The following is a 12,633-nucleotide window of genomic DNA, read 5'->3' on the forward strand; positions in this document are numbered from 1 at the left end:
ATGAGCAACGGGATGACAGTGACAGTGACTTTCTGGCAGGGTACAAGTAGGGCTGGGCATAAGACCCCACCCAACTATGATCAGGCTTACTCCTAGCTCTGTGCTTATGGATCACTCCTGATAGGGCTTGTAGGACTAGATATGGTGCCAAGGTTAGAATCTGGGCCAACCACATGCAAGGCAAGAACTCCACCACTGTACTATTGCTCCAACCCTGAAAATATATTTTATACATAAATGATATGGGAAGAAAACTGAACAATCCAAAACTAAAACAATTTCAAGAGAAATGTTAGAAGATAAAGCTGAAACAAACTCTCAGAAGAAACAAAAAGATCAAAAGACAGACAAATCAGGAAGAAAATGTTAAGGCTGATCTAGAAGAAGCAATAATGATAGATAAGAATTTCAGATATAAACTATAAATATGGGAGAAATGAAAGAAAAGATACTTTAAGCAAAAAAAAATACATTTTTTGTGGAATTTAACTTAATTTAATTCATAGTTCTCCAGATTGAAATGGTTCAATCAGTACCCAATTTAAATGGTTCAGAGCTCTCTCTCTCACTCTCTGTGTCTGTCTCTGTCTCTCTCTGTCTCTCTGTCTCTCTCTCTCTCTCTCTCTCTCTCTCTCTCTCTCTCTCACACACACACACACACACACAGAGAGCTTCTCATCATATACTTCTTTAATGTCAGAGACAAAGAAAAGATTAAAGATTTGAAAGCTTTCAGAGAGATGTAAATTTCATCCAGTGTATTACAGCTGGTAAAACTTGGAAGCCCTTAGCCATGTAAAGACATGGAGAAACCTGAAATTCATACTGCTAAGTGGAAGAAGTTCATCTGAATAAAGCTATGTACTATTTGATTCCAACTGTATAACATTCGAAGGCCAAACCATCCAGATAGTGACAGGCTCTGTGGCTGCCAATAAATCATTGGCAGTCCCTGGTTGCCTGAGGGAGGATGAACAGGCGGAGCGCAGCAGTTTTAGGGCAGTGAAGCTGTTCTGTGTGATAGTGTAACGGCGGCTACACGTTGTTATATATTTGTCACCCTGTTTCAGCACCATTTAAAACTGGGACTATCTGCCATGGTACATACCTTTTCTGTCATGCTTTTCTTTCCCTTATCTTTTCATCTATTTCCATTTTGCTCATCTGCCCATCTATTGAATTCTTTTAATCTTTAAGTTCTCTTGATTTTAATCTCTATTTATAGATTCTATAAATCTATAAACCATTCATTCTCATGCAAGTCTTATTATTTTTTATAATGTGACAGGTTTTTAATCCATATTATGATAAGTTTATTCTGTTTGCTTTCGATTTATCTATTTTCTGTAATTACCCTTTTTCCACAAATCTATTGTCTAGCTAAGGTGAAGTAGTCTATGCAGATGTACTAAGTTTTCCGCCTCTCTTTCCTGCCGTTGACTTTCCCAGGGAATCTGGCACCTTAACTGTCCGTATCTACTGGAAGAGGCCTGGGGTGGGAAATGGCGGAAGCCTGAGTGTTTCTCTAGCTAAAGGGAGCGATCCTCTGGCCGTGGCAGTTGGGGATATGTTCTGATTGTACAAGACTGTCACTTCTTCTACATTGGGGTCATACTCGGGGGCTGACTCACTTCTGCATCCCGAGCTCCTGCTGCGACAGTGTCCTTGGGCACAACTCCCAGGAGTCACACACTCACCTCTTCCCCGCAGAGGCCACTGCGCTCCTGGGGCTCTGTGTAACTGGGCTTTAATTAGCCCAGCCGTTGCCTGAACATCGCAGTGGTTCTGGTGTTCTGGTAAAGCTCCCCTTTTTGGAGATTTCCTTTGTCTTACTACAAGTTTCTTTGTTCAGTTTTATTTTCATCTATTCTGTCTTTCAGATACTCCTGTTCTAGTCTGCTGCCATTTTTCTTTTCCTTCTATGGCAGGTTAAGTTCCTTTTTGTTTCCTGTGTTACTTCAGTGATTTGTTTTGAGAATAGAACGTAGGTGGTCTAGCTGCCACATCGAACCACAGAAAATTTCCATAGGTCTACTTGATATATGAGAAAACTAAAGTTCAGAGAAGGAAAAGAGGAAAAAGCACACGCAGAGAGAGACAAAAACGTGACCACAGTTACCCAGTTAGTATATGCAGAACCAGGATTTAAGCTTTAGCCTGCCTGGTTTCAAAACATGATTTTGTATGCACACGCACAGACTTCATCCAGTGTGACCAAGTGATTTGAATAATTTTGCCGGAGGGCTGGAGAGATGGCTCAAAGGGCTGGGCACATGCTGTGCATGCAGGAGCCCTTCCTGGTCTCCTGAGCTCACCAGAAGTTGCGGGAATCACACAGACACTGCCAAGTGTGACTCCCCAAACACGCACATAGCAATAAAAATTTATCATTGAATAACTTTCCTAGAAATCAGAGTATGAGAACACATCAAGACACATACCACTTTTTCAGCACAGACAACTTAGGACAGGGATTGTTGATCAAAACATATGCATTCAAAATTTCTACTGTGCTATTTTTTTAAAAAATGAATGCCATGTCATTTTTTTACTTAAATTTTTTAATTAATTTCAGCTTATGGAGATACAATTTGACGTGTAAAATTGTAAGATAATTAAAGTGTACTTTGTGGCTATTTGCCATACATGCATATGGTGGAAAGATTCTCCTGTGTCTGGTAAATGAGCACATCATCCGTCTCATGGATTTCTTTCTTTTTATGTGTGTGAAACATTGAGGTTCTACTTTCCTAGCAAATTGCAATATACAAACAGCAAAGTCCACTGTTACCAACTCTCACCATGGTTTACATGAGCTGAATTGTGTAATCCTTTAAATCTTGCTACTTTTGATATACTGTGTATTTAGCTAGTACTTGTTTTAAAGGAGAAGGCATAAATGATTGAATTATGAGCATCATCAAATTTTTTTTTTTTTTGCTTTTTTTTGGGGAAGTCACACCCAGCTATCCACAAGGGTTACTCCCAGCTTTGCACTCAGGAGTTACTCCTGGCAGTGCACGGGGGACCATGTGGGATACTGGAAATTTAACCTGGGTCGGCTGCGTGAAAGACAAACGCCCTACCTGCTATACTATTGCTCCAGCCCCGGGCAATTTTTATTTTCCTGTTTTTGAGGTTACCTATAGTGGGTTATGCCTGTTGGTATACTTCTTTTGTTATTACCAAGCTTAATGAGCATCTTATATTGAGACCTTTTACCGCATATCAGAATATATTTGAAATGCAAGTTCCAAATGGAGAGATTGGGCCTTTAATAGATAGACTTTGTCAAATAACCCTTATTAGAGCATTCATCAATGTGTTCTCTGACAATACTCCTCTTTTTGTCTTATTCTTGGCAGTACTTTGAATTTTATATACTTTCTCCTCTTGCCTATCTGACCTTTTCAATGTTTAGTATCTTAATATAATCTGAGTTAGATTATATTGAACTAGGTTATTGTTTTTCAGTTATTTTGAGACCTGATCTTATTCTCTAATCATTTGTTGGGTCATTTGGATTTTATATTAATGGTTTGTTGAAGTTTATTATATGCTAGAGTAGTAGTCCTTGGCCAGTGTCTTCTGTGGGGCAGGTGTTGGCTCACACTCAGTGGTACCCAATGGTACCCAATGCTCCTGGCTCAGTGCTTGGGAACTTGTAGTGCAGGGATCAAACCAAGACCTCCTGCACGCAAAGTGTGCATTCCAGTCCTTTGAGCTATCTTGCTGGCTCCATTATATTTTTTTAAAAAATCAAAAGCTGTGGCTTATGCATAGTTACTGCCAGATGTAACGCAAAACTGATTGAGAAACTTCTTGTGGTTATAGTGTTTTCTATTTTGTGTGCAGATATATTTTACATTTTTAATATTATAAGGGTTTTTTACTGGAGTCAGTGTGGCTAGTGGGGACATAAAGTTTTCATTTTAACCAAATTTTAAATGGAGAGAATATATTAAATATTTTGCAAAAATGCAAAAATCATGATACTTGATCATAGATTATACAAGATTTTGTTTGCAAGCCTGATAGCTATCCTCTCTGAAACAGAATAGTAATCGTATTGACTAAATCCAAGTTTGACTGGCTTTTTTGGGGCATTTTTCCTAGTCGATAAGCATAAAATACGAATCTCATTTTGTTTCAAAAATACTTTATCTAATTTATTTTCTTCACATTTTTCCCAGCTTAGGACTTGTAAAATGAGATACTTTATTATGTGGGCATATAAACTATCTTATAATAATATTTTAGGTATATAATTTTTTAAATATAATTTAAAAATATAATTTTTTCTAGGATAGGTTTCTGAAGGGAAGAGGATTGAGGGAATTAATGTAGAGAATAAGCAAGGGGCTTCTTTAGATCATTTTCTTTGACCAACTTCCTAATTTAAAAAATAATAAGAATTGAATGATCACCTTCCATCAGTAGTTATTGTTGTAGTTTAGTTACTTTAGTTTGTTTCAGTTTCCAGACTCCTATGGATTTTATTTATTTGTCATGACAGCCATTCTAGTGAGAAGCTATAATTATTTGCATTTATCAGTGAATATTAGAATAAGCAATTCTATCTAATTTCATTTTTTCTAAAACTCAAAGGTATTTTTCATTTAAAAAATTGTTAGTTTGCTAGGACTGCTATAACAAACTACTCATGCTGAATAGCTTAACTAACTGAAAGTTAGCTGTCCAAGGTTTAGCCTACTCACAGTTTCTGTTTCTTCTGAGACCTCTCTGTTCTTTCACATGGACCTTTTTTTCTTTTTTTTTTGCTTTTTGGGTCACACCCGGCGATGCACAGGGGTCACTCCTGGCTCATGCACACAGGAATCACCCTTGGCAGTGCTCAGGGGACCATATGGGATGCTGGGATTCAAACCCGGGTCGGCCGCGTGCAAGGCAAACGCCCTACCCGCTGTGCTATCACTCCAGCCCCTCACATGGACCTTTAGGTGTCTGCTATATTCCGATGGGTTATTCCCACTCTGTTTAGTTGTCCTTGTCCTAATCTCTTGTATGGAAACCAGTTAAGTTATTGTAGACCCAATCCCTGACCCCACTTACTCATTTCTTCACCCTATCTCTAAATGGGGTATATTCTAATGAGGTAGTAGATGTTAGAACTTCAGTAGATGAGTTTGAGGAGAATACAGTTCAGCTTATAGCAATGATCAGTTAGTGTTTTATTTTAGAAATTAACACCAGAAACAAAGAAATTAAATGTAATTCTGATACTCACTTCCTAAAATCTATAAAAGGACACATAGTTTTTCAGATTTTTTTCTAATATGGAAAAATTTTTTTTATAAAAATGGAGTCATCTCCATCATAATATCTTAGACAATGCTTTGTGTCTTTTTTATAGCACATTGTAAAATCCTGTACCAGAATTCACTATCAGTCCCTAATATTTTTGGAATTTGGGGTTTTTTAAATATTTTTTTCCAGGACTGAAGAGATAATACAACAGGTACGGCATTTGCCTTGCACAGGACTGACCCAGGTGGATCCCCAGCATCCTCTGTGGTTCCTTGTGCACTACCAGGCATAATTCCTGAGTGCAGAGCACAGAGTAACCCTGGGCCAAGTATGGCTGGAAAAAATGAAAACAAAAAAGCATTCTTTTCCTAGTATAGATTATACAGAATATTTTTAAAAGAAACTTTAAAAACTTGGGCCAAAGAGGTAGTATAGTGAGCTCCCATTGCCTTGCACATGGCCCACTCAGGTTCAATCTCAGTACCCCATACCGACCCCCAAACCAACTGGGAGTGATCCCTGAGTGGCAGCCAAGGAGTAAGTCCTGAGCACGGATGTGTGTGGTTCCCCAGCCCCCAACAAAACAAATCCCTTATTCCCATACTAAAGTTTTCTTGAATTCATATACACTTTTCTTCCACTAAAGATACATAGTTCTGAGGCTGGAGAGAATGTACAGTGTGTAGGACATTTGTCTTGTATGTGGCTGACCTGGGTTTGATCCCCTGCATCCTATATAGTCCACCAGGGGGCTTATATAGGGTGCAGTGGATCAAAAAACAAATAAAAGATATATAACTTGGGGCTAGTGACTTGGCTCAGTTGTAGAGGTCATCACTCAAATGCATGAGACCCTGGATTCAATCTCAAACACACACACACACACACACACACACACACACACACACACACACAGAACACCCATAATTCAGCCTCTGTTTTTCCTGTCCCTTCCCTCTCCTGCTGCTGTTGTCATAGTGACCAGGGGTTGCACACTCCTGGCTATGGTGCTCACATGCTAGGCCACAGTTTTTGCTGGGGTGTTGCACCCTTTAGTTGTCTTTGCATGTGCACTCACCAGGAATCGCACTCATTTTGTTGTAATGCTCATAAACATTCCAGTTGGAGTAGTTGATGGTGGGTCTACTCACTGGCTGTCGTGCCCGTGAAAGCCTGTGGCAGTGTCCACAGGGGCTGCTCGCACACCACTAACTGCTGCACGTCTGAGATAGTGCACACTGTTGTGCCCCTGCGGGTCCCGGACGATAGAGCCATCAGGACCACACTGGGATCACCGAGCAGGGCCCCACAGGGCCTCACAAAAGCTGGGCAGCCGCTTTTGCCACTGCGCCCGCCTCACAACCTCTTTTTAAATTGAGTTATCATTATCAGCATAAATTATGATACAATTGCTATGCAGATATTTTCTCAGATAACAGCTGTAGAGCTTTATCCATTTATTAAATAGCCCTAGATTGCTATGCTTGGCTCCTATTTCTGTCTTTTAGAGAACATACTTTGCTTGCTGCCTTATCTGGTGATAATCTGTCCCGACTTACATTACAGTATATTCTAATGTGCTATAAATTGAAAAAGTAATTAACCAAAATCGTTATCACTGTATTTAAGTAATTTCTGACAACATTGTGAATAATACAAACATCAACCTACTGCAAACTTTTACCATCAGATTTTCTTTAATTCAGAGACCTTTTCTCACTTCCTCGTTATGTGGCTATAGTCTAGATCATTTTAGTTTCTGAAAAAGTGACTTTTTGTATCATTGAGTTACTATTTTATAGTGGAAATCTCATTTTATTGAAAAATGTTACTTCTGTGCTAAGTGAAGTGAGTCAGAAAGAGAGGGACAGACAGAATGACTGTACTCATTTGTGGAATATAAACTAATATAATATGAGACTGATACCCAAGGACAGTAGAGACCAGGGTCAGGAAGATTGCTCCATACTTGGAAGCCTGCCTCATGAGCTGTGGGAGAAGGCAGCTGGAATAGAAAAGGGATCACTAAAGTCAATGATGGTTAGAAGGATTATTCGGGATGGGAGATGTGTGCTGAAACTAAATAAAAGATCAAATGTGATAGTCTCTCAGTATCTGTATTTCAAACCATAATGCCCAAAAGTAGAGAGAGTATGAGGGAAATTGTCTGCCGTAGAGGCAGGGGGAAGGGTTGTAATGGGGGGAATACTGGGGACCTTGGTGGTAGAAGATATGCACTGGTGGAGGGATGGGTGTTCGATCATTGTATGACTGAAACTCAAACATGAAAGCTTTGTAACTGTATCTCACAGTGATTCAATTAAAAAAAATAAATAAAAATTTTAAAAGAAAAATATGTTACTTCTGATCAATATTGTTATTTTATCTTCCATTTCATTCCAATTTTTTATTTCCTTTCATCAGGATTACCTGAACTGGAATTGGAAGCAATTGACAACCAGTTTGGACAGCCAGGAACAGGTGATCAAATTCCATGGGCAAACAATACAGTGACACCAGTAAATCAGAATAAAGCAGACGAGTGAGTAGAACATTTTGCATTTCATTTTGTAGTTAGTATTAGATACTGAATTCTTCAAGAAAGGACTACTTTTCCCAGAATAGGTTCCAGTCTACATAGGATTTTTTAAAATATTAATAGAGGTAAATATTTAAAAAAGAAATAATAAGGGGAGGATTCCATGCTAAACAGATTTATTTATGGCAGGATACCAAGAACACTACATATCACATCTTTTCTATTTGACTCCATAAATACCCTGGGCTCTGCAGGTGAATGGGCCTCAGCACAGCAGCCATGCTGTGGCTATCTTTTCAGTTTTGTCCAGTTTTTCTCTCTGTTTGGAGCAAGAAATTAAGAAAGTAAGTTGCTGTCTATATTGATTAGAATAAATATTTTTGCTGTGTGGGGGTCGAACCCGGTGATGCTTAGGGGTTACTTCTGGCTTCAGACTCGGGGATCACTCCAGGCGGTGCTGAGGGTGCACACAGGATGCTGAGGATCAGACCCAGATCAGTAGTGTGCCAGGCAAGCACCCTGCCCACTCTCCTGTCTCCCTGGCCCCTGGTTAGAATATATTTCTTAATCCACAGCTATTACGGCTCTGTAGAACAGAATACAGCTTGTACATAGCAACCAACAGATGGCCAGATAGTATTGAGTATGTTTGAGAGCTTCAGTGATGAGCTGTGTTCAAGTTTATCTTGCCAAAAGAAGAATTCTACTTATGTGTTTTATGTTTAGTTATAGTGGCAGTGGTGGTGTAGTGGTAATAGTAGTAGGAATTACTTGACAGGTTTGGACCTGATATTGGCAGTGCTCCTTGGGCCCAGAAGGGCTGGAATGCTGGGGCACCAGAGCTGTACCTGGCCGGTGTTAGGGAGCCATGCAATGCCAAAGAGACTCAGGGTCTCCATAAGCAAGGCATGCACTCCTGCTCCTTGAACTATCTCCCTCCCCCTAATTATCTTGTTTCTGCATATAACCAGTTTGTTGAATAACATCAGGAAGATCTCTTTGAGGAGGGACATTTGTTTGGTTTTTTGTTTGGGGGCCGCACACAGCTGTGCTCAGGGCTTACTCCTGATTCTGCACTCAGGAATACTCCTGGCAGTGCTTGGAGGACCACATGAGATGTCAGGGATTGTACCTAGGTCTGCCACGTGCAAGACAAACACCCTACTCACTGGACTATCTCTCTGGCCCCTCATGTCTCATTTTTACAAATTGTAATCTTGTAGTATTAATCAGTATCATTTGTTCATCTTTGAAATTTCAGTATTATGCTGCATACTAATTTTTGATTACGACTCAATTATCAATAATTAATGGCAACCAAAGAATAAAAGTAAATAAAGAATAAAATAGAGTAAATTTGAATATAGGCTGAATAACTTTTTTCTGAGTTTCTGGCTGATTCTGTTTTAAAATTTTGCTAAAAATTCTTTTCCCTCCCTAACTAGGTTTGTTAATTTTTCAGGCTATTTTTGTAAGCTAACATGAAGAATAGGAAAACAAAGTTCAGTGATTGACAAAATAATGAAAAGTATATTGAAGCTCAAATGTTCATTAATTTCCTCACATTAAGTGTAGAACATTTCATTGCGTAAAAATAGGTTGGAACACATCTCAATAGAGAATTTTCTAAAACTGCATTTGCATATACGTGTCTGCATTCCTAAGAGTGAATAATTATTTGTGTATCAATCTTTCTTTTGAATTTCCAGCCCATGTATTAGTTCACAATTAGATGAACTTCTCTGTCCACCAACAACAGTAGAAGGAAGAAATGATGAGAAGGCGCTTCTTGAGCAGCTGGTGTCCTTCCTCAGCGGCAAAGACGAGACTGAGTTAGCTGAACTCGACCGGGCTCTGGGAATTGACAAACTTGTTCAGGTGCTGATTCTGTTTCATTTTCTCTTCCTTGAGTTGCCAGGGATTGAACCCAGGTTCTCAAACATGTGAGGCATATGAACAACAGCTGCATCATGTCTCTGGCTACTGTTCTGGTATTATTTACCTTAATATTATTCTGTTCACTGGGGAACAGAATCTCAAGCTCCTCCTAAATCTAGATTTTTATCATCACTACTTATTTTGGGACTTAATTTCTCCTTCATGTAGGTTAGTCTTCAATCTTTGTTTTTTAATTTTTGGGTTTTGTTTTTGTTTTTTTGCTTTTTGGGTCACACCTGGTGATGCACAGGGTTTACTCCTGGCTCATGCACTCAGGAATTACTCCTGGCGGTGCTTGGGGAACCATATAGGATGCTGGAAATTGAACCCAGGTCGGCCACGTACAAGACAAAAGCCCTGCCCACTCTGCTATCACTCGAGCCTCGTCTTCAACCTTTATAACCCATGACATTCCTACTTCATAGTTAGTATTTTTCAGACTTCGGGTTATAAGTCCAGTGTATATCATGATTTGTTGGGGCTGGACTGAGCCTAGGGCTCATTCTGACGGCTCAGTCCAGCCCCAACAATGATTAACATTTTTTATGCAATAGACAAGTGTAAGATACATAGTCATCAATTTAAAATGTTTAACACATAGAAAAGGAAAATTGTTTCATGAAAAACTCTTCTTCTAGTTTCACATACACTAAAGGTCACAATTTGAAATATATTTTATGCAGTATACAAAATTTAAAAGCCATAATTATGACATTGTATTAAGTCAGCTATATATTTTTCTTCAAATAAGATTAAAAATATGGATCCTAAATTTGAGATAGAAACAATGTCCTCATTTAAGATTCTGTTTTTGTGATAACCTATCAAATGTATAATTTATTGATTCTGTGCTTTGAAATGGAACTTCTGACTTCCTTTTGTTTATTTAAGTCATTTGTTTTAATTGTGTGTTATTCTCTTCAGTGAGATTTTAAAAGATCTCAGTTCATCTGTTACTTTATTTCAAAAAAGTAATACTCCTAATTCCTAAAGGTAGCAAACTTTCAGAGAGTGACAAGAATTCAGCATAAATATGTTATGATGAAACTTTCTAGAGAGCAAATGCTCTCAGACTTAAGTTTAAAGAAAAGCAAGTGTTGTGTGGACAGAAATTTATCTGCACAATGTCCTGGCTCGTTTCCTAACAGGGAGGCGGATTAGACGTATTGGAAAGGTTTCCACCACAACAAGCGACACCCCCTTTGATGATGGACGAAAGACCCAACCTTTATTCCCAGCCTTATTCTTCTCCTTCGCCAACTGCCAATCTCTCGAGTCCTTTCCAAGGCATGGTCAGGCAGAAACCTTCACTGGGGTCGATGCCTGTTCAAGTGACACCTCCCCGAGGTGCCTTTTCCCCCGGCATGGGCATGCAGCCCAGGCAGACTTTGAACAGACCTCCAGCTGCACCCAACCAGCTCCGGCTTCAGCTCCAGCAGCGGTTACAGGGGCAGCAGCAGGTGAGTCCCCAGGTGAGCAGGCGGTGCTTGGTAAAGGGATGGAGCTCTCTGGGTGGTAGGGGAGCCTCACTGTCACACCCGCTCCCCAGGACGATCATAAAAGACTTAAAAAACAGCCTTTGGTACAGCTGACAACAACTCTGTCTCAGAGTTGCCCACTGGAGTCATCTCTGCTCTGGGTGGGATCTGTCCCTTTATTTTACACATGTGCTCCGTGTCATCTCTGCTCTGGGTGGGACTTCGTCCCTTTATTTTACACATGTACTCCATTTATGTGTAAATGTAAAAAACCCTCAGGAGGGGAGGGTTTCTCATTTCTTTTGCTTTACAGGATTTACCTTTCTCTGTTCTATTTCCTAAATAAAAGTGGTTTGCTTTAAAAAAAAAAAATGGGGGCTGGAGAGATAGTACAGTAGGTAGGATGCTTGCCTGCATGCGGTTGACCCAGGTTTGATTCCTGGCACCCTATATGATCTCAAACCCACCAGGAGTGATCCCAGAGTTTGTCCTGAGCACTGCTGAGTGTGCCTCGCCTCCCACCCCTCACAAAAGGGAGGGAGGGAGGGAGGGAGGGAGGGAGGGAGGGAGGGAGGGAGGGAGGGAGGGAGGGAGGGAGGGAAAGAAAACAATGAGTCACTTTTATTCAGTTAAAGCCTGGTGATTTCACGGCAAACTACTCGGGACCTCAGTCATGTCAGGTGTGTTCTCTATCACTGAGCCACACCCTTACCTTTGTTCTGTGAGATAAATATACTTTAAGTGAACATCATAAGATGTTAAATTAATAAAAACAAATATTTGTATCAAGGAGATTACTTATGATTGTTACAGTAGAAAATGGAAATTATGTTTGAAGTTGGAGTGATTGAAGTCTAATGATGTTACTATCTTAGGAAAAAAGATAGTTTGGGAGTCTGGGGCTTATGAGTAAGTTAAGTCATAACTGGTAATGGATAGGCATAATGACATAAATACTTTAAATTGTATAAGCCCCACATAGAGCACATAGAGGAATAGAGGAATAATCATTGAGAACTAAAAGCAAATGGCTAAAAATACTGTGTCTGTGATTGAGGTTGTAGATTGTTGCTTCCTGTGATGAATCCTTCCATAATTGCTTTGATTTCTTTTTAAAAACTAAGGACTTTCTCCAGAGTCTTAGTAATTCAGGGAGAAAGGGAAGGAGGGCATGAATTATATTAGAAAGGTCATAAGAATCAACTCTGAGGCAGAGAGGTAACAGGCTGGAGCACATGCTTCGCAAGTAGGAGGCCCGGGTTTAATCCCCACATTGCATATGGTCCCCAGGCACCACCAGGGGTGACTCGGGCACTGAGCCAGGAGTGACCCCTGAGCACCCCCAGGTGTGGCCCTAAACAGACAAAAATAATTAGTTCTGTTTTCTAATTCTAGTTTTAACCTTAATTT

At 39.8% G+C, this 12,633-nt stretch overlaps 1 protein-coding gene across 11 annotated transcripts in view; it reads left to right on the forward strand.

The window, feature by feature from the left end:
* The window catches only part of NCOA1 (nuclear receptor coactivator 1), a 216,641-nt gene that overhangs the window by 171,617 nt on the left and 32,391 nt on the right, over positions 1-12,633 (forward strand). For 8 of the 11 annotated variants that reach the window (XM_055122558.1, XM_055122563.1, XM_055122567.1 and 5 more), the window contains exons 15-17: positions 7,693-7,810; positions 9,517-9,685; positions 10,894-11,217. In XM_055122558.1, the coding sequence (XP_054978533.1) occupies positions 7,693-7,810; positions 9,517-9,685; positions 10,894-11,217 (611 nt within the window). The remainder of the gene's footprint in view (positions 1-7,692; positions 7,811-9,516; positions 9,686-10,893; positions 11,218-12,633) is intronic. The other 3 variants (XM_055122564.1, XM_055122565.1, XM_055122568.1) reach the window with 1 other exon arrangement.

Source organism: Sorex araneus, chromosome X (assembly GCF_027595985.1).
Source record: "Sorex araneus isolate mSorAra2 chromosome X, mSorAra2.pri, whole genome shotgun sequence".
Lineage (NCBI taxonomy): Eukaryota > Metazoa > Chordata > Mammalia > Eulipotyphla > Soricidae > Sorex > Sorex araneus.